Here is a 23,005-nt window from a genome sequence, read left to right as displayed (position 1 = left end):
TTTTCACAGCAACAATATTACCATTTTCCAGTGCCACCTTGTAGACTTTGCCAGCATGTCCACTTCCAATAACATGATACTCTGTCAATCCATTTAGAATGTCTGACACTTCAAAGTCAACCATGTGAAAGGATGTGAGTTTCCAAGACTCTGTACTTGTGTTAACCTGCACGAAAATCTTGTGTCTCTTATGGAGGAAACCTATACCAATCAAGAAGACTACTATGGCCACAACAATAACCGAAATCAATACCCTATGTCTATATGCCAGATTATTGTAACCAACAGGGACAGAGCCAAACAAGTGGTTGCCAGACACATTAAGAAAGCTCAACTTGAGGTTATCTAATTCAAGGGGTATTTCCCCTGAAAGCAAATTGTTTGAGAGGTTAAGGCTGTTAAGAACAGGCAACAGCCCAAGTGACGCAGTAATTGATCATGTGATCTTGTTGTTGGCAAGGTTAAGCTGAGAAATACCTTTCCATGATATTATCGTTCTTGGAAGCTCCCCATGCAACATATTGTGATAAAGAGAAAGCCACGACAGTGAGGATAAGTTAGTAAGTTCCACTAGGATAGTCCCTGATATATTGTTGTGACTGGTCAGAAACTTGTTGAGAGTCCACAATTGTCCAATGCCAGAGGGAATACTTCAGCTGATTTGATTAATGTGTGTGTAAACTAAAATGGTAGAACGTAAAAGTAGGTTATTGGTCTGTAGTAGGCTCTTGATCTAGTCTAAAAACTGTATGCATATTCGTTGCACAGACAAGATTCCTTTGTGATTTTAGAAATGGAATTATTTACATGCCGTAAATGCAAGATTTGGTTGCAGAACTATTTCAAACTAAGTGTTTAGCCATAAAATACCAAAATTCATATATGTATACTACAAGGAAAAGGAAAACGCCCAACCTATTTACTGATTACATTCACAGCCATACAAAACTCTGTGGAGAATATAACCACTGTAAATTATGAAGAGAAATTTAAACACTGTAATTCCATGAATTGCATAAATAGATCTTAACAAAACGAGAACAAAACAACAGAGTTTGGTACTAATATTATTTATATGATTTTTTTAATGGATAAAGTATATAGCTATTCAAATCTATCCAGGTATAATTTGAATTTGATGTTTACTGGATATTCACATTTTGATTTAAATCTCTCCCTGTATAATTTGAATTTGATGCTTATTAGATATTCACATTTTGATTTTGAGATGAAAAGTTTGCAACAACTACTAGAAAATTTTATATCAACCTAATTTATTTGAAAAAAAACAATAACTAAAAACCCTCCATATTAGAACAACATTACTCAATATATATTTCAATATGAAAGAAACAAATAATAAACACTTACAAATTTTGTATCAAAAATATTTATTTAAAATAATAAAAGTACAATAGCTAAATATCTTCATCTACAAATAACTACTGAAGGTAGATATCAATATACCACATGAATGAGAAGGAAACCAGTACTGAAAATACAGATGGGTTTTCAGAATTGTATTGAAGAGCCCCTCTCTAACCTAAATAATAGCAATGAGGGTGGGGTTTCTTTTGGAGGATGTGATTGAGGTTTATATCCATGGACAGTTCACTCCAGGAATGAATAGTCTGTGTAGCCAACTACAGGATCAGGTATGTAAAAAGTGTTCCTGTTGTATTTGTTGAGAGGGGCATTTAACTCGAATCTTCTAGGCAAATCTGGGTTGGCCAGAAAAATTCGACCGTAAACTACAAGATCAGCCTTGCTGCTTGCAATTGCTGCATTTCCATCTTCTCTGTCATAACCCCCTGCAACCAAGAATGACCCCTTGAACGCCTTCCTCATTGGAAGCAGACTCTTGTTTGTTGCAACAGGTTCAAATGAAGTTACCAGTCTGGGCTCTACATAGTGGGCATACAGGATATTGTATTTATTTAAGGCTTCGGCCATGTAAAGCACCAACGCCTCAGGATCTTAGTCACTGGATTCTAGATATTGTGCAAATGGAGAGAGCTGTATTCCCACTCGCTCTGCTCCAATTTCATTTGCCACTGCTTCAACAACCTCCAGAGGAAACCTGCACCGGTTCTCAAGTGTCCCACCATACTGATTTGCTCTGTTATTAATGTTGTCTTTCATAAATTGATCAAGAAGGTATCCATGAGCACCATGAATTTCCACACCATCAAAACCTGCCACAATGTCATCAAAACTATGAATGGAAAAATACCACACTTCCCTATTTATTTGCCTTTCGAGGAAGAAAACAGCCCTGTGACCTATTAAGAAAATATTCGAATTCTTTCTTGGGTAAAGATTTTTCCTACAGCCTGTGTACTATGTGTGCAAATATCTAAATGCCAAATTTGCGATTTATTAAAGAGCATTCACCTGCTTTAATAGCATTTCTGGCAGCAAGACGAAAGTCATTAATAATCCGAGGAATCTCCTCTGTTTTTAGAGCTCAAGGAGTGGAATAATTTGCAACATCTTTGCCGTTGGGTAACAAAATCTGTCCCGATATTTTTCTATCTGTTGATGAAATGGGAGCCTGGCCATTGGGTTGATAATCTGCATTTCATAGATCCATTCAGCCATTTCTATTCAAAGAAACTGACACCAATTGTTCAAAAAAACTGATCTAATGCAAATTTATTAGGGCAAGAATTAAGAGTTGTCGCTACCCAATTTTCATTATGAGATGCCATGGCCAAATGAACCCCAACATACAGTGCTATTATTAATATAGTGGGAATCATGCTTTGGAAACAAATCAACAGAACTCACTCCACACAGATCTGTCAAGTGGGTACATGAAAGGAATTAATGGATAGAAATGTAATGCAGAGCATAGATACTTACCCACATGGGAAGCCCTTCCAGTGTGCCAAATCTGACAGAAGAAAATGCCCCCTTTCTCATGGACACCATTGACAATGGGTTTCCAGGCTTGCACCTGCTCCTCGGTCCAAATTCCAGGCGCATCTGGGTACCTGTTAGTTACACACCTCATCATGGTCATCATCATTTGGGGTTTAAATCGTTATATTTTTCGATTACCAAGAGAGATCCCAGTTAACAAGATACGTATTGGGATAACGCAGGTCCGGGGATAACCATAGAGTTCCCGTAAGTCTCAGGACAATCTCACAGTAGAATAGTGAAATAGGTCTCGGTAGGTATCATCAAAGATATCGGGATAGTCATAGGCGAGGTCTCGGTAGGTATAGGAAATGTACCCAGGCTTTTGAGAATACAAGCAGTGAAAATTAAACAGGACTGAGAGAGCTTGAAAATTAAACAGGACTGAGAGAGACGATGACCTTTCATAAATATTTTATTAGAAGCCCATAAGCGTTTAGATTAGCACGGTCGATATTCAGACACACTACGCGCCGAGTCGTCTCGGCTCTCACTTTTTGACAGGAATGCTCTGAGAATTTCTGAAAATAATGTTAGGATCAATGGTACTCTTTACCTTCACAAGTCTATCATAGTGATTCACGAAATATTTCTCACCCTGTAACCTCCCTTCTTCAACGGTGGCCGTCCCATTGGGAGCTACACCCAAATCAAGATCCAGATAGTTCACATAAGCTGCTCTGGGAGAGTTGGAAACATAAGGAGCCATATACTGGTATAACCTTTGAATCCAAGCAATTGACTGTGCATCTTCGCTCGGATCATTCCACGTGATTTGATACTGTATCGAGTGCAAATTCCCTGCTCGATGAGGGAACGGTATCGCAGAGGGCGGTATTTGATCCATTATACCCCCAAGAGGATCGAGAAGAACATAAGAATTTCTAGGCAGCTCTTCCAGGAATTTCCATGCTCCATGCCATGCTGATGGCGGAATAGGGCTTTTGATGAAATCCGATTTCCCTTTGAAGTAACCTTTGTTGGAATCGTATCTGTTGCATAACTCGGCCCTGTTTGTGTATGCAGTGTAGGATATGGAGCCTATCCAGCTCGTCTCTTTACAGTCGCTGCTGACCATGCCCATTTCCGGAAAGCTCTTATTCACTATGTCGAGGAGTTCATGGAGGGGTCCCAGATACATTCCATTGAAGATTAGCTGAACATCCGTTTGCCCCCCTTTTAATTGGGTACCCAATACAGATCCTCCTCCAATGCGGGCGTGATCGACTCCCATTGGTGTACCAGCTTCGTCACTGTGTCTCGCTCCGTCCTGTCCACGTTGAAGACCGTGACGACAGATGGACTCTGACGAGCTTGATTCTCCATGAAACTCTCTCAAACTCCAACTGAAATTAATAGCCGCAGAACCGCCTTCATGAATATCCATGAATACACGAGGAGTATGACCGCTCGCTTTCAGAACTCTGCGGTTATGCCCGCTCTATTCTCGACGACACGTGTTAGCTTGAGAAATAAAAAGACGACGAAAGTCCTTTTCAAAGGAAAGCCTATCGGCCTAATTAATTGAATAAATAAAAAAATAATTAAAAAATAGAACAAGTTGGAAGATCTCTACCCTGTATCATAATTATAAAAAATACACTGAGTACAGTCGAAAATAATATGTACCTAAATAAAAAGAAATATCAAATCACGGAACTTTTAAATAAATTAATTATCAGGCATGTCCAGCCTTGATTCCCTATAAATTATCAAACACGCCTTACAGGCCCCCTCGCATAAAGTCATTGAAAATTGAGGATTTATATCTAAAGTCGTACAGCTTTACATCGCATAATTTAGTCAACGAAGGAGGGAGATGGAATAGTTGATAATTAAATAAGAGAGACTAGTAGGAGAGACTGGTTGTTGGCAAGGTTGTGGAAAAGTCTTCCCTGCGTGCATGATGTGTAAAATGCCAATCACGCTTTCGAGGCATTTTCGCAAAAATCATTGAAAATTTTCCGTTTTTATTAATAAATTTGTAGCATTTAATTATAAATATTGGAATGTGTCTAGTCCCAATACCCATTGCTCATTCAGAAAGCACGTATTTTGCTGTGTTGCATCCTCAACCACTCTGAGAGATAAATATCTTAGTTTTCCATTCGTCTTAGTTGTTTCTCTAATGGCTTCTTCTTCCAACCCCATTGCTGCAGCTGCAACCACCAGCAGCAACTACTACGACGTTTTCTTGAGTCACCGCGGTTCGGATGTTAAGAAAACTTTAGCAACCCATCTCTACAAACGCCTTATTGTCCATGGACTGAGTGTCTTTCTTGACAAGGAAGAATTGGAGGTGGGAGACCACATACCTTCTCAGTTAAAGGCCGCTATTGTCTCTGCGTCAGTTCATATAGCAATATTCTCCACCAATTACGCAGAGTCCAGTTGGTGTCTAAATGAACTTCTGTTGATGTTGGAGTCAGGCAAAACTATTGTTCCCATCTTCTATGGCGTGAAGCCTGATGAACTTCGGTGGACGCTCGGTGGAAACGGAGTGTATGCTCGACATATGAGCATTCTAGAAGGGAAGGAAACAATTGACCCTGAGTCTCGTCGAAATAGGCCAAGGTACGGCCACACTACTATCCAACAATGGAGGAGCGCTCTTTCTCACGCTGCAGATTTAGTGGGTTTTGTGGTGGAGGCCGAGGCTTGTAACAGGTAAGAACCACTAATTCTTTAGGCTAGTTGTTCTTTTTATGTTATAAAAGCTATATGTAGGCGTTTTTTACTTACTAGCAGAGTTATTCTGCATATTGATATGTAGTGACGATAGCCAACTTGTTGATGAGGTCGTGGAACGGGTGTTGAAGGAACTTCCAAAAACACCCCTCAATGTTTCCAAATATCCCACTGGATTGGCTGACAAAGTAGGAGATTTCAAGAGAAGCGTGTTAATGCCTCAACAAAGTGGGGAGACTAGGGTTGTGGGAATTGTAGGCCTTGGTGGGGTAGGCAAAACCACCCTCGCAAAAGAATACTTCAATCTTGAGAGAGGAAATTACCATAGATCTTGTTTTTTGTTTGATATCAGAGAAAAATGTTGGGTATTTTTCAATGGGAAAATACCAAAACCAAAATAAAATTCCGCACAGAGACAATGCTCTGTTTTACCTCCACGGGATTTTTTATGCACAGACAGCTAAAAAAATTTCACTCAGAGAACTAGAGTATTTCACCACCATAAAAGATTTCTGAGAAATTACTGGGTTAACTGCTGTAAATCCCTTTTTACATTCACTGCAGTGAAAACAACTTACTGCTGTAATAAAAGTTTACATAAGTTTACTGCTGTAAACAAAATTCACACAGACTTACAAAAAAAACTTCACCATTTTCTTTATGCACTGCTTGTGCAAAAACCACACATGGTTTTCTTACAACTCCAAAAATTACATCACCTGGTTCTTATCTTTTTACACACTGCTGTGTGTTCAATACATACCACACATGGTTTTCGCTGCACCACAGTTTCTTTTGATGGCCAACATATATCTAAAACATTACAGCCTATTGGTTTTTTTACTGCCGCACGTTTCTCAAAATGGTCAACACTTAAAAAAAAATACATACACATATCCCATACAAAATTTATGTAATAAGCATATACGCCCATACCCCCGATATATAAAAAAACATTAAAATTTAAACCCTTACCAATACTTCTACGGTAACAATTAATTCCATAATTATTTTACTGCGGTCAACCATGCTTTTAATTTACTCCACGCAATAGCATTAATGTATGTTCGTATGCAGGTTTGGGCAATCAACGGTTGAAAGGAGTGGAGCAGATCGAACGGCGAAAATGATATCGGAAGGCCAACAAGTGCTGAACATTAACCCCCGAGATTCTTACGTTGCGTTACGTCAGGGCTGAACCACGTGTCAGCTCCAAAATTTCTCGGGCTCGATCATCGGAAAATCCCTTCTGCCTGAAATCAACCCGAGAGCTTTCCGGCGGATTAGCTGACCGGTTTCTGGCAGCTGCGTTGAAATTAGATTTCAACACTCCCCTTTAATTTCAACAGCTGGGCATTCGGTCATACCGAGACACTTTCTCAAAAATTCAAAGCTCTTCTGATCAAGTGGCTTTGTCAAGATGTCTGCTACCTGTTCTTGAGTCCTGCAATGTTCTAGGACAATTTCTCCATTGTTCACTAATTCTCTGATGTAGTGAAACCTTGTATCAATGTGTTTCGTTCTCTTATGAAACACTGAATTCTTTGACAAAGCAATCGCTGAGCTATTGTCACAAAAAATCACTGTCGCTTTTGCCTGCTCTTGGCCTAAGCTTCTCAACATTCTTCTCATCCACACTGCTTGACATGCTGCTGCTGTAGCTGCCACATATTCAGCCTCTGCTGTAGACAATGCTACAATGGACTGTTTCTTAGAAGCCCATGAAATGGCTCCTGAACCCATATGAAAAACATAACCGGAAGTGCTCTTCCGATCATCTACACTTCCAGCCCAATCGCTATCAGTGTAACCAATTAAATCTGAACTTTCTGAGACACTATATAATATGCCAAACATTTTGGTACCTTTGACATACCTCAAAATTCTCTTTGCTGCCTGCCAATGTGCCTCCTTTGGCCTCTCCATGAACCTGGAAATTAAACTAACAGCATACATTAAATCAGGCCTAGTTGCTGTTAAATACATAAGGCTGCCCACAATGCTTTTATACAAGCTAGGATCAAAGTCCTTGCTGCTGTCCTCTCTGCTGAGCTTTAATCCTATCACTGTGGGAGTGATTGCTGCCTTGCATTCTTCCATCTTAAATCTGCTCAAAATTTGATTTACATATCTTGCTTGAGATATAAAAATTCCTTTTTCATTTTGCTCTACTTCTATGCCTAAGAAGTATCTCAAGAAACCCATATCAGTCATTTCAAATTCATCCTTCATGACTGATTTAAAATTCTTAATGAGCTGATCATCATTACCTGTGAAAATAACATCATCAACATATAAGACCACAATCAAAATCTTACCATCCTTTTCTTTGATGTAGACGGTGGGTTCTCCTTCACATTTGTCAAATTCATTATCCAATAGATAAGAATCTATCCTGCTGTACCATGCTCTTGGCGCTTGCTTCAGCCCATAAATAGCTTTCTTCAATCTGCACACTTTGTGCTCTTCTCCTTTCTTCTCATATCCGAGAGGTTGTTCCACATAGACCTCTTCCTTTAACACTCCATTTAGGAATGCAGACTTCACGTCCATTTGGTAGACTTTCCATTTGTTTTGAGCTGCTATGGACAGCACTGCTCTCACGGTTTCCATTCTTGCAACTGGTGCGAAAGTCTCCTCATAATCTCTCCCACACTGCTGCTTGTAGCCTTTGACAACCAGCCTTGCTTTATGCCTTTCAATCTTACCTTCAGCATTGCTCTTGGTCTTATAAACCCATTTCACACCAATGACTTCTTTGCCTTTTGGTAACTCAACCAAATCCCATGTTTTGTTTCTCTCTATGGCATTCATCTCCTCATCCATAGCTTCTATCCATTTCCTATCTTTGATTGCATCCTCGAAATGAATAGGATTATCAACATGACAATATAAGGCAAATAAGGAATTCATTCCTTCATCATAAATGTCACTTAGATTTCTAAACTTCTTACCTCGTTCACTTGGTGTGCAAGTGCTTGAAGATGCACTTGAATTTCCTCCTTGTGGTGTGCTTGGAGAAGCACTCTCATTGATCCTCAATGGTGTACCTTGCTGTCCTTGTGTTGGCTCTGCTGTTTGGGGATGTACTTCAGCCACCTCCTCTTCATCTTCATCTTCATCATGAGACAAACAGTTTTTGACATTCACTGTTTTCTCTATGCTTCCATCCCAAGCTTCCTCTTCAATGAATTGAACATCCCTGCTGACAAAGAACTTCTTGGTAGATGGAATGTACAGCCTGTAGGCTTTGGATTCATCACTGTATCCAATGAAGATGCATTTCTCCCCTTTGTTGTCCAACTTCCTCCTTAGCTGATCTGGTATGTGTGCATAGGCCACACACCCAAAAACTCTCATGTGGGTGACTCCTTGCTTTCTCCCACTCCATGCCTCTTCTGGCACCTTTTTCATGACTGCTTTTGTAGGACACCTGTTCAATATATAAACTGCACAATGTACAGCTTCAGCCCAATACTCATTTGGCAAATGCTTTGCCTTCAACATGCTCCTCGCCATATCCATGATGGTCCTGTTCTTTCTTTCAGCAACTCCATTTTGCTGTGGGGTGTACCGAGTTGTAAACTGTTTATGAATTCCATTTTCTCTACAAAATCTTAGGAATTCCTTGGAGATATACTCACCTCCTCTATCAGTTCTCAAAACTTTAATGTGCAGCCCGCTTTGGTTTTCAACAAATGCCTTGAAGTTTTGGAATTTCTCAAACACTTCACTTTTGTTTTTAAGGAAATATATCCAAGTCTTTCTTGTACAGTCATCAATGAATGTTAGGAAATATTGGCTGCCAGCTAATGATGGAGCTTGCATTGGTCCACACAAATCTGAGTGGATAATCTCTAAGGGTGTCTTTGCCCTTATGCTTTTCCCTGATGGAAAACTTTCTCTGTGTTGTTTTCCCAAAATGCAGCCTTCACATAGGCTGTCCGGTTTCTCTATCAATGGTAATCCCTTTACCATTCCTTTTCTGCTCAATAAGTTTAGACCTCCAAAATTTAGATGCCCGAATCTCAAGTGCCATAACCAGTTCTCATCCTTTGGCACGCTCTGGAAGGCCTCTTGGGTGACTGCTGCCATTTCCCTTTTGTTCTTCATGTCTGCCCTGATCCGGAGAGGGAACATTCTGTTCCTTGTCATCTTCACTTCAGCAATGCATCTTTTGCTGGGTGGTATGTCCATGATGGTGCACACATCATTTACAAAGTAAACATTGTAACCCTTTTGGATAAGCTGTCCAACACTCAATAGGTTACATCTCATTCCGGGGACATAGTAGACATCTGCTATGGTTTTCCTTTCTCCTTGTTTTGTAAATATTTTTATCTCCTCTTTTCCCATAACAGACACTTTACTATCAGTTCCTAGTGTGACCTCTGATTTCAAATTCTGATTTAAGGCTGAGAAGAGGGCAATGTTTCCTGTCATATGGTTGCTGCAACCTGAGTCTAAAAACCATATGTCCTCACTATGTGTTTCAGCCATGTTACAAGCTAACAGGACATTTTCTTGACTGCTGTTTTCTCTTGTAACATTTGCATTTTGTCTGCAGTTCATATCATGCTGTTTCTTTCTACAATCACTAGCATAATGTCCATACTTTTTGCAATAATAGCATTGAACATTAGACTTATCATACCTTTGTCCTTGAGCATGATGTTGTCCTCCTTGTTGGCTGCTGCCTTGGCCTTGGTTCTGATTTGGATTGCTGCCTCTTCCTTGTGCATTTGATGAGCTGTTCCTTCCTCCTCTGTTCTGGCTTCTGCCTCTTCCTCTTCTGTTTCCTCTTCCTTGACCTCTTCCTCTTCCAAAGGACATCTGGGTCTTGAAGGCTTGCTCAAGAGATGAGTTTTCATTCCTACTCAACCTCTGCTCATGTGTTATCAGTGATGCATGTAGCTCATCAACTGAATAGCTTGAGAGATCCTTTGTCTCTTCAATGATGGTGACTATGGCATCAAACCTTGAGGGTAAGACCCTCAATATTTTCTCCACAATCCTTCTATCTTCAATGGTTTCTCCATGAGTTCTCATTTGTGTGATTACACCAATCACATGAGTGAAGAATGAGTCAATGTTATCTGACTCCTTCATGTTCAGATTCTCAAAATCCTTCCTCAGCAATTGTAGTTTTGCTGTCTTCACCCTCTCCATGCCTTGATAGGCTGTCTTGAGGGTTTGCCATGCTTCATTTGATGTTTTAGCTGCTGCTATCCTTGGAAATATACTTTGGTCTACTGCTAGATACAACAACACACGGGCTTTTGAGTCCTTCTTCCTATTGTTCTTCAGCAGATCCTTCTCTCCCTGAGTTAATGCATTGAACTCAGTTTCATCTGCTGGTTCTTCAAAACCTTCTTCAACTATTTCCCATAAATCTTGGGAAGCAAGCAGGGCTGTCATAGTTATTGACCAGTAGTCATAGTTCTTCCCATTAAACTGTGGGAGCTGGGTGTTAAACAAACCCATACCAGTGCTTGTGCTGGCCATTCCTTGACTGTGTATTTAAAACAAATCACTGCTTCTTCAGCAACACAAAAAAAACTTTGAAATACCTGAATCCTTTGATGCCTGAGTCTTCTGTCTGCCTGAGAAGTTTTGCTGCAGCTACAAACCTTCTCCCTTCAGCTTCTTTGTCACCTTCAAAGAGCCTAAGCAAGCTCTGATACCACTGTTGGGTATTTTTCAATGGGAAAATACCAAAACCAAAATAAAATTCCGCACAGAGACAATGCTCTGTTTTACCTCCACGGGATTTTTTATGCACAGACAGCTAAAAAAATTTCACTCAGAGAACTAGAGTATTTCACCACCATAAAAGATTTCTGAGAAATTACTGGGTTAACTGCTGTAAATCCCTTTTTACATTCACTGCAGTGAAAACAACTTACTGCTGTAATAAAAGTTTACATAAGTTTACTGCTGTAAACAAATTCACACAGACTTACAAAAAAAACTTCACCATTTTCTTTATGCACTGCTTGTGCAAAAACCACACATGGTTTTCTTACAACTCCAAAAATTACATCACCTGGTTCTTATCTTTTTAAACACTGCTGTGTGTTCAATACATACCACACATGGTTTTCGCTGCACCACAGTTTCTTTTGATGGCCAACATATATCTAAAACATTACAGCCTATTGGTTTTTTTACTGCCGCACGTTTCTCAAAATGGTCAACACTTAAAAAAAATTACATACACATATCCCATACAAAATTTATGTAATAAGCATATACGCCCATACCTCCGATATATAAAAAAACATTAAAATTTAAACCCTTACCAATACTTCTACGGTAACAATTAATTCCATAATTATTTTACTGCGGTCAACCATGCTTTTAATTTACTCCACGCAATAGCATTAATGTATGTTCGTATGCAGGTTTGGGCAATCAACGGTTGAAAGGAGTGGAGCAGATCGAACGGCGAAAATGATATCGGAAGGCCAACAAGCGCTGAACATTAACCCCCAAGATTCTTACGTTGCGTTACGTCAGGGCTGAACCACGTGTCAGCTCCAAAATTTCTCGGGCTCGATCATCGGAAAATCCCTTCTGACTGAAATCAACCCGAGAGCTTTCCGGCGGATTAACTGACCGGTTTCTGGTAGCTGCGTTGAAATTAGATTTCAACAAAAAAGCAGCGAGTAGATCTTTAGATGCCCTGCTGAGTACGCTTGGGAAAGAATTGACTGGATCCCAAGTGTCAATCGATAGCATTGATCAGGGTATAGAGGCGCTGAGAAGGCGTGTCTCGCGATGTAGCTCTCACGCTCTCATAATTCTTGATGATGTGGATCATATTCACCAGCTGAATGTATTACTTTTTCCGGTGAAGGATGCTCTCAGTTCAGGTAGCTTGATCTTAGTTACCTCTCGTAATAAAGATGTTCTTACAAGATTCGGGATTGTAGAAACATCTATCTACAAGCTTGAAGGCCTCAATAGACAACACTCCCAAGAGCTTTTCTGTTCGCATGCCTTCGGCCAGCTTCATCCTGCTGCACTATTTGAGCCATTGGTTAAAGAATTTTTGGATGCCTGCCAAGGATTGCCGTTATCTCTCCAAGTAATTGGCGCGCTTCTTCACGGCAAAGATGATTTGGAGTATTGGAATGACCAACTGCTCAAAATTTCTGAAATACTTTCGGAAGATATACAAAGCATACTGAAAATTAGCTATGATGGTTTGGATCGAGAGGAAAAGCAAATATTCTTAGATATTGCATGTTTCTTTTCTGGAGAAACGGAGGATGGATGGTCTAGCGGAATACATCGAGACAGGGATACCGCCATAAGAGTATGGGATGGATCCGGCTGGCATGGACGGTTGGGTCTTCGGAACCTACAGAACAGATGTCTCGTGGACGTCGTGGAAGGGAAAGGAGTCAGAAAGATGCAGTATCTAAGAATGCACGACCACGTCAGGGACCTCGACAGATATCTGGCAGAGAAGGAACCTCCTGGGGGACATTTCCTTTGGCAACCAACTGACAACTTTCTTCATAATCTGTCTGGGCAATCAGCTGTATGTATTTCAAGCTCTTTATTCAAAATACTGTCGTGTTGTCCAATTTGTGTGTGTCATGTTATGAATAATTCTTAAACTACGCGAGGATATGACATTGTTTCTAACCATTTAAGAGAACAATTTAGGTGCGTGGACTTGTGCACGTGGACTCTAGGAGCGGGAGCCGCTTCCAAAACATAATGCTTCGCAAATCTTTAGGTCAAAATCCTGTGGAGGAGTTGGCCAATCGTCCCATAATTAGTATAAGAAGTTTGGAGCTGCTTATGACTGAGGGTAATTGCTGGGAAGACATACTGACAAGGGAGGTCTCCCTAGAAAATCTCATATGGCTCCACAGTCGTGGGTTTCCCTTCGATTCCCTGTCTCCCTGGATTCCAATGAAGAGATTAAGGGTTTTAAACGTGGAGGGGAGAAGTTTGAAAAGACTCTGGGGAGATGATAATTTTGAGGTATATTGTCCTTCTTTTTTCCGTTGGTAATGTAAAAAGCCCTATTGAATCCTTTTGTCTTTGTACCCCACCAGACATAACGTTACAAGTTACAATGCAGGCACCTCTACAGTTGAGGCAGTTGGACATCAGGGCTGCTCTATTAGAGTTTCCAAAGTCCATAGGACAGCTGAAGTACCTTGAGAAGATTGTCTTGCAGCCTTCCCTCGGTGATAATGCGCCTCTGAAAACTTTTCCGGATGAATTTTGCGATCTGCAGTGCTTGCAACACTTGGAGTTCATTGGCTATTCAGAAATGGAGTCTCTGTCGGAGTCCTTTGGAAACTTAAAGAACCTCCGACATCTTCAGTTGGACGATTGCTCAAAATTGCGGGCGCTTCCAAATTCCTACGGGGAGTTAATCCGACTTAAACATCTCAGTTTGAATAGATGCTGTAGTTTAACCATGTCCAGCGAGGCTCTTGGAAATATCACTACACTTGAATATATAGATATGGCTGATTGTCGTCATATTGAAGAATTACCTCGTCAAGTAGCACATCAGCAGTACTTATCACAATTACTTTTACGGGGTACAAGGATAGAAGAATTGCCAAGTGCCATCGCAGGTTTAAAAGCTTTGGAAATTCTGTCGACCCCTCGGCTGGAAATGCTGCCGGCTTGGGTCGGTTGCCTAAGGAGTTTGAAGGAATTGTTGATCTGGGATTCGAAAAATTTGAAATGTTTGCCCGATTGTATTAGAGAGTTGACCAAGTTGGAAACATTGGATATCAGGTGTTCAGATGTCGAATGCTTACCACCATGGATCATGGAGCTGAACAATCTTGTTTGGTTAGAAGTAATGAACTGTCCGTTAAGAGAACTGCCCTTCAACAGACTTGAAGGGGAAAGAGCAACCGGTGGAAATTCGACAATGACGTCGGCGGTAGCATTTGGTAGAGGTGTTTGCCCCAACCTTGAACGTCTTCATATCTCCAATTGTCCACTCTTGGCCGAGATCAGAGCATTGCCAAATTCACTCTTAGAAGTAGAGTTGTGGCGTTGTCATCAGCTGGAAAAAATTGACGGGCTTTGTGGTCTTGCAAAACTTAAAACACTAAAAATTAGATACTCTCCAAAATTGAAAGAGCTTCCTGGTATTGGAACGTTGACATCTTTGGAGAGGTTGGATCTTCATAAATGTGGGGTCGTGGGAATACTCGACTTGCAGCCACTGACAAAGCTTCGAGTGCTAAAGCTGTCAGGGTGCCATGCGTTGGAAGAACTTGAAGGGATCGAACATTCGATGTCGTGCTTGAGGGCCCTTGTTGTTAGATGTCGCAATCTGAGATGGACTGAGGATCTGTGCCGACGAGCGGAAGAATACCCAAGTGAACCTGACGACGCCTCACATGTAACTGGCTTAAGTGATGACACCAACCAAAGTGATGATGAGGCCTCGCATGAAACTTATGACGCTGCGGATTCAAGGTATGTAAGTGTTGAGGAGATTGACAATGTTTAAAACATATAAAATGAAAAGTTAGATTTGATGGGGGGTAGATCTATAAAAAAAATCCTTTGTGATATTTAAATGGAAAACAAATAAACCATGTCTTCTATCGAAAGGTAATTAATGTCTGATATGTCGTAGATTTTTTATATATAAAATGTCAGTGAATATTTCATTGCACTTAACGTTGGAAAATTAATTTTAACCATTGCTTTAATTAGATTGATAACAACCATACGTGTGGTACACAGTTATTGCAGGTTGCGGATCACCTGTGGTACACAGTAATTGCAGGTTCGGATTTTGTTTACACGGTGAAGGATAGAAGTATTTTGTTTGCACGCTAAAGGATAGAAGTTTTGAGCGGGAGTACAAGTTATGCATTTCACCATACCTCTGCAACACACATCAAGTATTTAAGAAAGAATGTGTAAGTACTTAAGAATGAATGTGTATTTAATGAAGGGTTGATAAATATATATGGTCAAACATTTATTCCATAGTTTTTACTTGCAGTTCACAATATTTGTAAGTTCAGAAAATCATTTATTTTGTACAATCGTTCATTTTGTGTCTTAATATTTTGTTTTGTCATGCATTAATGTGTCAAAAATGTAGGTTTTGATAAATATGAATGTAAAAGTCTTTGATCCCCAACACACATCAAGCATTTAAGAAGGAATGTGTATTGAAGGGTTGGTAAATATATATGGTGAAACATTTATTCCACAACTCTTACTTGTAGTCCACAACATCTCCAAGTTCAGAAAATCATTTATTTTGTACAATCGCTCATCTTGTGTCTTAATGCTTTGTTTAGTCATGCATTAATGTGTCAAAAATGTATGTTTTGATTAATATGAATGTAAGTCTTTTGCACAATCGAGGGTGTAAGTCTGTGAGGTGAAGAGGAGAAAATTGTGGAGCAAAGTTTGGTGGGCCCTTGAAAATAGTTTGTTAGGGGGTTTTACAGTTTGTTACTCCGCAACCCTTGGTGAAGTGTAAAACACCCTAAGAAGTTTTATTTACTTGGTGAAGGAGCAACAACCTCCATGTGAATGTATTTCGTGCATTAAGAATTATAAATTAAAGTTTTATTTTAGTTCCGCAAGTGATTTGTTGAGAGAAAGACTCCTCTCCTCTGCCTATGAAATCTTTCACATGGTATGAGAGTAGGTTAAACTTTGTTAGCAAAGGAACAAGTGTTTTTACTGGGAATTAAAAGGTTGTTTTGAAGGCATATTTTTGGAGTGTATTTACCAGCAGTGAGAGTTTTTTTACAATCTCAAATATCTCAGTTTAATGGAAAAAATTATGACTACTGGGCTATTACAATGAAGGTTCTATTTTCTTCCCAAGCTATTTGGTATTTGGTGGAGAATGGTTTTCAAGAATCAACAAATGCAATATCATATAATGCTTTGACATAAGATGAAAATGATTTTTTGAGGGACAACATGAAGAAGGATTCAAAAGCCCGTCTTTGAAGCACTTCATGAAAGTATTTTCCTAAGGATTGCAATAGAAACAAAGTCTAAGCAAGCATGGGACACCCTCCAAACAACCTACCAAGGCATGGAAAACGTGAAGACAACAAAACTACAAATGTTAAGGAGAAACTTTGAGACAATTTGTATGAAAGAGTCAGAGAATGTAGACTCATTTTTTACACATGTAATTGGATTGGTTACTCAAATCAGATCTCGTGGTGAGACACTTGAGGAAATGAGAATAGTTGAGAAAGTTTTGAGAAGTCTGCCAGCAAGATTTGATGTCATTGTTTTGGTTGTAGAAGAGACAAAGGATCTCACACAATTTTCAGTGGATGAGCTTCATGCATCACTAGTTTATCATGAACTTAGACTGAACATAGCAACAAACTCCTCATTGGAGCATGCCTTCAAGACACAAGTTTCATTTGGTCAAGGTAGAGGAAGAGGAAGATCAATACTAGAGGAAGAGGAAGAAGCGCGCACAGAGGTGGAAGAGGCAACCATTCAAGCTCAAGTGGAAGGGGCAAAAACCAAAATCTAAGTCAATGCCCAAGCCCAAATCAAGCACAAGGTCAGAGGTATGATAAATCTCAAGCTGAATGTCATTAGTGTAAGAATTATGGTCATTATGCAAATGAGTGTAGAAAGAAGAAACATGATATAAGTAAAAAACCAAGTGTAAATTTCACAAAGGAAAATCAGAACCAAGATAGCATGTTTTTAGCTTGTAATGTAGCACAAGAAAAACAAAGTGATGTATGGTTTCTAGATTCAGGGTGCAGCAACCACATGACAGGGAACATAGAAATGTTTTCCAATTTAGATGAAAGTGTGAAATCTGAAGTGACATTAGGGACTAATAGAAAAGTCTCTGTCATGGGCAAAGGAAGAGTCAATATTCTAACAAAAAAGGGGGAGAAGAAGTACATTTCATATGTTTATTTTGTCCCTGGTTTGAAGCATAACCTCATAAGCATTGGACAACTCATGCAAAAGGGCTACAATGTATTTTTCAAAAATGATGAGTGAAATTTTTTGGATAAGTCTCCAAGTAGAAAACTGATTGCAAAAGTTTAGATGATAAGCAATAGAATGTTTCCACTAAAGTTAAAATATACTTTGAAGGAAGAAGGTGCCCAAGCACAATTGTCAATGAATTCACAAGAGGATAAAATAAAAGTTGCAGTTGTCACACAAGTAAACTTTGAAGCAGAAGTCAAAGATGAAAATTGGTTATGGAATTTGAGATTTCGTCATCTCAACTTTGGAGGTTTGAATTTGCTACACAAGAAAGGCATGGTGAAGGGATTTCCACTCATATAAAAACTGGATAACCTATGTGAAGGATGCATCTTGGGTAAACAAAATAGAGAGACATTTCCAACAGGAAATTCAATAAGGGAAAAGGCACATTTGGAAATTGTCCATTAACATTTGTGTGGACCAATGCGAATACCATCAATTGGTGGAAACTACTATTTCCTGACCTTCATAGATTATTACACAAGGAAGACATGGGTCTACTTCCTAAAATAGAAAAGTGAAGTGTTTGAACACTTCCACCAATATAAATCTCTTGTTGAAAAGCAATGTGGACACTACATCAAAGTCTTGAGGACTGACAAAGGTGGTGAATACATCTCAAATGACTTCCTTCGATTTTGCAGGGAGCATGGAATTCACAAGCAATTTACAACAATGTATACACCTCACCAAAATGGTGTCGCAAAAAGGGAAAAATAGGACCATTATGGAAATGGAAAGGAGTATGTTGAGGGTAACGAATTTGCCAAATGAATATTGCACTGAAGCTGTCACTTGTGCAACATATATCATGAATAGGTGTCCAACCAAAAGTTTCAAGAAAGTGGTTCCTGAAGAGGCATGGAGTGGAAGAAAACATATTGTCACTCACATGAGAGTGTTTGGATGTGTGGCTTATACACATGTCCCAAATGAGTTGAAGAAGAAGTTGGACAACAAGGGGGAGAAATGCATATTTGTTGGATATAGTGATGAATCCAAAGCAAAAAATCTCTACAATCCATCAACCAAAAAGGTCATAATCAACAGACATGCAGTTCATAGTAGAGGAAGCATGGGATGAATGTTCAGAAAAGACAATCAATGTGAAAGTATGTATACCACATGACGACAGAGGAATTCACTATAGAAAGAAATTCCTCAATAGTGGCTCCCTCTACTCCTATCCATGCTCAACAAAGTAGTCAACAAGTGACACCGTCAACAAATAATAGCACAACGTCGCATAGTCAAGAAAGTGCTTCTTCAAGAACGTCGCAAAGACCCACAACGTCATCTAATTCAAGCACAAAATCAAGTGATATGTCAAGCCCATCTTCCGCAAGCATAAGAAGACCAAAATTCAGAAATTTAAATGAAATTTATGAACAAGATGAAGTTGATAGTAGTGTTGGTTTGAATTTCTTATTTCCATTTTATTTCCATGTAGATGACCTAATCCATTTTGAGGATGCAGTCAAAGAAGAAAAATGGGTTGCGACAATGGATGAAGAAATAGAAGAAATATAAAAGAATGACACATGGGAGTTAATGGATCTTCCGCAAGGAACATAAGTCATTGGAATGGAGTGGATCTATAAGACAAAGATAAATGCTAAGGGGAAGATTGAAAGGCATAACGAAAGGCTAGTTTTCGAAGGATACAGGCAGTAACATGGAAGAGATTATGTAGAGACATTTACGTGAGTTGCTAGGATGGATACAATGCATACAGTGGTGTCGATTGGTGCGCAACTTAAACGGAAAGTGTATCAAATGGATGTAAAATCAACGTTCTTGAATGGAGTGCTGAAAGAGGAATTATATGTTGCGCAACCACCTGGTTATGAGGTAGAAGGCCAAGAAGGCAAGGTGTATAGGTTGAGGAAATATCTTTATGGGTTGAAGCAAGAACCACTCGCATGATATATCAGAATAGATGATGAGCCCCAGTATTGCAGCAAGGATGTTGCAACTCCTAGGGTGACCAACTTTACTTTATCAACCCGAGGTTCATACAAACTTGGAGGTGATAATGCTATATGCAAAAAGATGCAACAATCTACTCTTCTCACTTATCAAATAGGGCGATAGACCACTAGAGTTTTTCAAACTAGTCTTCTATTGACTAAAAGGAGGTTGACTACTGAAAGTGAATGTAAAGATATCTTTAATGCAGAAAGTAAATGCTTGCCTATTTTAAGGAAATGAAAGTGCTGAATAGAAAGTGCTATGAAATGACATGGAATTACCTAGCTAAGAATTAACACACATTACTTGCAGAAAAGACCTAATTTAACCTTGCATTCTATCATCTAGCTATCTCCAGTAAGTAGGCTTGGAAATTATCCTAACACTACTATGACTGATGTATGCATGCACTAGCTAAATATTGCATAAAATAGTCTTTTGGTTTTCAATTTAGAAATGTAAATGCTAAGATAATAATTTGATCTTTTGCAGGGGAGGAAGGTATGGAAAATTTGGTCCAAAATAGCATTGAGCGGTATGGAAGTTAAGTTGAACGCATATCCTAGGCTCTAATCATCATTTCTACCCAAAACAATCTAAAACAGGTTGTTACAGGGTTTCATGTAGTTACTACGGGATGTCCTAGTTTACTATAAGAAACTTAGTTGAAGGTTGTAGGAAGGTAGGGAAGATGAAAGGAAGTGTTGGGAAGATGTATGATGGTATAAAGAGGTATGAGGATGGTGCACACTACCTGAGGATCAACCCAACTCTTCAAGATGGTTGGATTTGCACAGAGGTGGAAGAGGCAACCATTCAATCTCAAGTGGAAGGGGAAACAACCAAAATCTAAGTCAATTCCCAAGCCAAAATCAAGCACAAGGTCAGAGGTATGATAAATCTCAAGTTCCATGTCATTACTGTAAGAATTATGGTCATTATGCAAATGAATGTAGAAAGAAGCAACATGATATAAGTAAAAAACCAAGTATAAATTTCACAAAGGAAAATCAGAACCAAGATAGATGTTTTTAGCTTGTAATGTAGCATAAGAAAAATAAAGCGATGTATGGTTTCTAGATTTAGGGTGCAAAAACCACATGACAGGGAACATAGAAATGTTTTCCAATTCAGATGAAAGTGTAAAATTTGAAGTGACATTAGGGACTAAAAGAAAATTCTTTGTCATGGAAAATGAAGAATTAGTATTCTAACAAAAAAGTGGGAGAATAAGTACATTTCAGATGTTTATTTTGTCCTTGGTTTGAAGCATAACCTCATAAGCATTGGACAACTCTTGAAAAAGGGATACAATGTATTTTTCAAAAATGATGAGTGCACAATTTTGGATAAGTATCAAAATAGAAAACTGACTGCAAAAGTTCAGATGACAAGCAATAGAATGTTTCCCCTAAAGTTAAAATCAACTTTGAAGGAAAAAGGTTCCCAAGCATAATTGTCAATGAATTCACAATAGGATAAATTAAAAGTTGCAGTTGTCACACAAGTAAACTTTGAAGCAGAAGTCAAAGATGAAAATTGGTTATGGCATTTGAGATTTCATCATCTCAACTATGGAGGTTTGAATTTGCTGCACAGGAAAGGCATAGTGAAGGGATTTCCATTCATAGAAAAACTGGATAGCCTATGTGAAGGATGCATCTTGGGCAAACAAAATAGAGAGACATTTCCAGCAAGAAAGTCAATAAGGGAAAAGGCACCTTTGGAGATTGTCCATTCAAATTTGTGTGGACCAATGCGGACACCATCGATTGGTGGCGACTACTATTTCTTGACCTCCATAGATGATTAAACAAGGAATACATGGGTTTATTTCCTAAAATATAAAAGTGAAGTGTTTGAACACTTCCACCAATACAAAGCTCTTGTTCAGAAGTAATGTGGACACTACATCAAAGTCTTGAGGACTGATAGAGTTGGTGAATAGATCTCAAATGACTTCGTTTGATTTTGCAGGGAGCATGGAATTCATAAGCAATTTACAGCAAGGTATACACATCACCAAAATGGTGTCGCTGAAAGGAAAAATATGACCATTATGGAAATGGAAAGGAGTATGTTGAGGGCAAAGAATTTGCCAAATGATTATTGGGTTGAAGGTGTCACTTGTGCAACATATATCATGAATAGTTGTCCAACCAAAAGTTTCAAGAATGTGGTTCCTGAAGAGGCAATGAGTGAAAGAAAACATAGTGTCACTCACATGAGAGTGTTTGGATGTGTGGCTTATACACGTCCTGGATGAGTTGAGGAAGAATTTGGACAACAAGGGGGAAAAATGCATATTTTTTTAATATAGTGATGAATCAAAAGCACAAAATCTCTACAATCCATCAACCAAGAAGCTCATAATCAATAAACATGTGTAGTTCATAGTAGAGGAAGCATGGGATGAATGTTCAGGAAATACAATCAATGTGAAAGCATGTATACCACATGAAGACAAAGAGGAATTGACGGTAGAAAGAAATTCCTCAATAGTGGCTCCCTCTACTCCTATTCAAACTCAACAAAGTAGTCAACAAGTGACACCATCAACAAATAATAGCACAACGTCGCGTAGTCAAGCAAGTGCTTCTCCAAAAACGCCACAAATACCCACAACGTCATCTAATTCAAGCACAAAATCAAGAGATATGTCAAGCCCATCTTCCGCAAGCATAAGAAGACCAAAATTTAGAAATTTAAATGAAATTTATGAACAAGATGAAGTTGATAGTAGTGTTGGTCTGAATTCCTTATTTCCATTGTTATTCCATGTAGATGACCAAATCCATTTTGAGGGTGCAGTGAAAGAATAAAAATGGGTTGCGGTAATGGATGAAGAAATATAAAACAATTACACAAGGGAGTTGGTGGATCTTTCGCAAGGAAAATAAGTCATTGGAGTGGAGTGGGTCTATAAGACAAAGAGAAATGCTAAGGGGAAGATTGAAAGGCATAAAGAAAGGCTAGTTATCGAAGGATACAAGCAACAACATGGAAGAGACTATGCAGAGACATTTGCGCCAGTCGCGAGGATGGAGACAATACGTACAGTGGTGTCGATTGGTACGCAACTTAAATGGAAAGTGTATCAAATGAACATAAAATCAATGCTCTTGAATGGAGTGCTGAAAGAGGAAGTATATGTTGCACAACCACCTGGTTATGAGGTAGAAGGCCAAGAAGACAAGATGTATAGGTTGAGGAAAGATATTTGTGGGCTGAAGCAAGCACCACTCGCATGATATAACATAATAGATGATGAACCCCAGTATTGCAGCAAGGACGCTGCAACTCCTAGTGCGACCAAATTTACTTTATCATCCCAGGGTTCATACAAACTTGGAGGTGATAATGCTATATGCACAAAGATACAACAATCTACTCTTCTCACTTATCAAATAGG

The 23,005-nt window shown here is 39.1% G+C and overlaps 2 protein-coding genes and 1 pseudogene across 3 annotated transcripts; 1 reads left to right on the top strand and 2 right to left on the bottom strand.

Moving 5' to 3' along the window:
- Positions 1-1,374: 1,374 nt before the first annotated feature.
- LOC149213898 (12-oxophytodienoate reductase 1-like) lies at positions 1,375-3,215 on the bottom strand (annotated as a pseudogene). Its single transcript, XR_016250365.1, has 3 exons — positions 2,866-3,215; positions 2,395-2,574; positions 1,375-2,195 (listed from the first exon to the last, which is right to left on the bottom strand). The product of XR_016250365.1 is annotated as a 12-oxophytodienoate reductase 1-like (transcript).
- Positions 3,216-3,415: 200 nt separating this feature from the next.
- Positions 3,416-4,312, bottom strand: LOC149213897 (berberine bridge enzyme-like D-2). Its single transcript, XM_089389204.1, has one exon. It carries the CDS (start codon positions 4,310-4,312, stop codon positions 3,416-3,418), a length of 897 nt encoding a protein of 298 aa, XP_089245330.1.
- A 741-nt stretch (positions 4,313-5,053) lies between these two features.
- LOC149213896 (TMV resistance protein N-like) lies at positions 5,054-15,118 on the top strand. The gene is made up of 4 exons (XM_089389203.1): positions 5,054-5,592; positions 5,699-5,882; positions 12,446-13,162; positions 13,715-15,118. Exons 1-4 carry the CDS (start codon positions 5,054-5,056, stop codon positions 15,116-15,118), a joined length of 2,844 nt encoding a protein of 947 aa, XP_089245329.1.
- The last annotated feature ends 7,887 nt before the right edge of the window (positions 15,119-23,005 follow it).

Source organism: Pinus tabuliformis, chromosome 1_1, assembly GCF_031772625.1.
Source record: "Pinus tabuliformis cultivar Carrire ecotype Pingquan chromosome 1_1, CPIR1, whole genome shotgun sequence".
In the NCBI taxonomy this organism is placed as follows: Eukaryota; Viridiplantae; Streptophyta; class Pinopsida; order Pinales; family Pinaceae; genus Pinus; species Pinus tabuliformis.
Note: the sequence above shows the minus strand (reverse complement) of the source record. Positions and strands in the feature narration are given on the sequence as shown.

What these genes read in the sequence shown, in the direction of transcription:
- LOC149213896 (XM_089389203.1), top strand. Translation starts at nt 5,054, where the DNA reads ATGGCTTCTTCTTCCAACCCCATTGCTGCAGCTGCAACCACCAGCAGC. An exon ending in GAGGCCGAGGCTTGTAACAG is followed by an intron (nt 5,593 to 5,698) that starts GTAAGAACCACT and finishes ATTGATATGTAG; the next exon opens with TGACGATAGCCAACTTGTTG. An exon ending in GAATTGTAGGCCTTGGTGGG is followed by an intron (nt 5,883 to 12,445) that starts GTAGGCAAAACC and finishes CATATTCACCAG; the next exon opens with CTGAATGTATTACTTTTTCC.
- LOC149213897 (XM_089389204.1), bottom strand. Translation starts at nt 4,312, where the DNA reads ATGGATATTCATGAAGGCGGTTCTGCGGCTATTAATTTCAGTTGGAGT.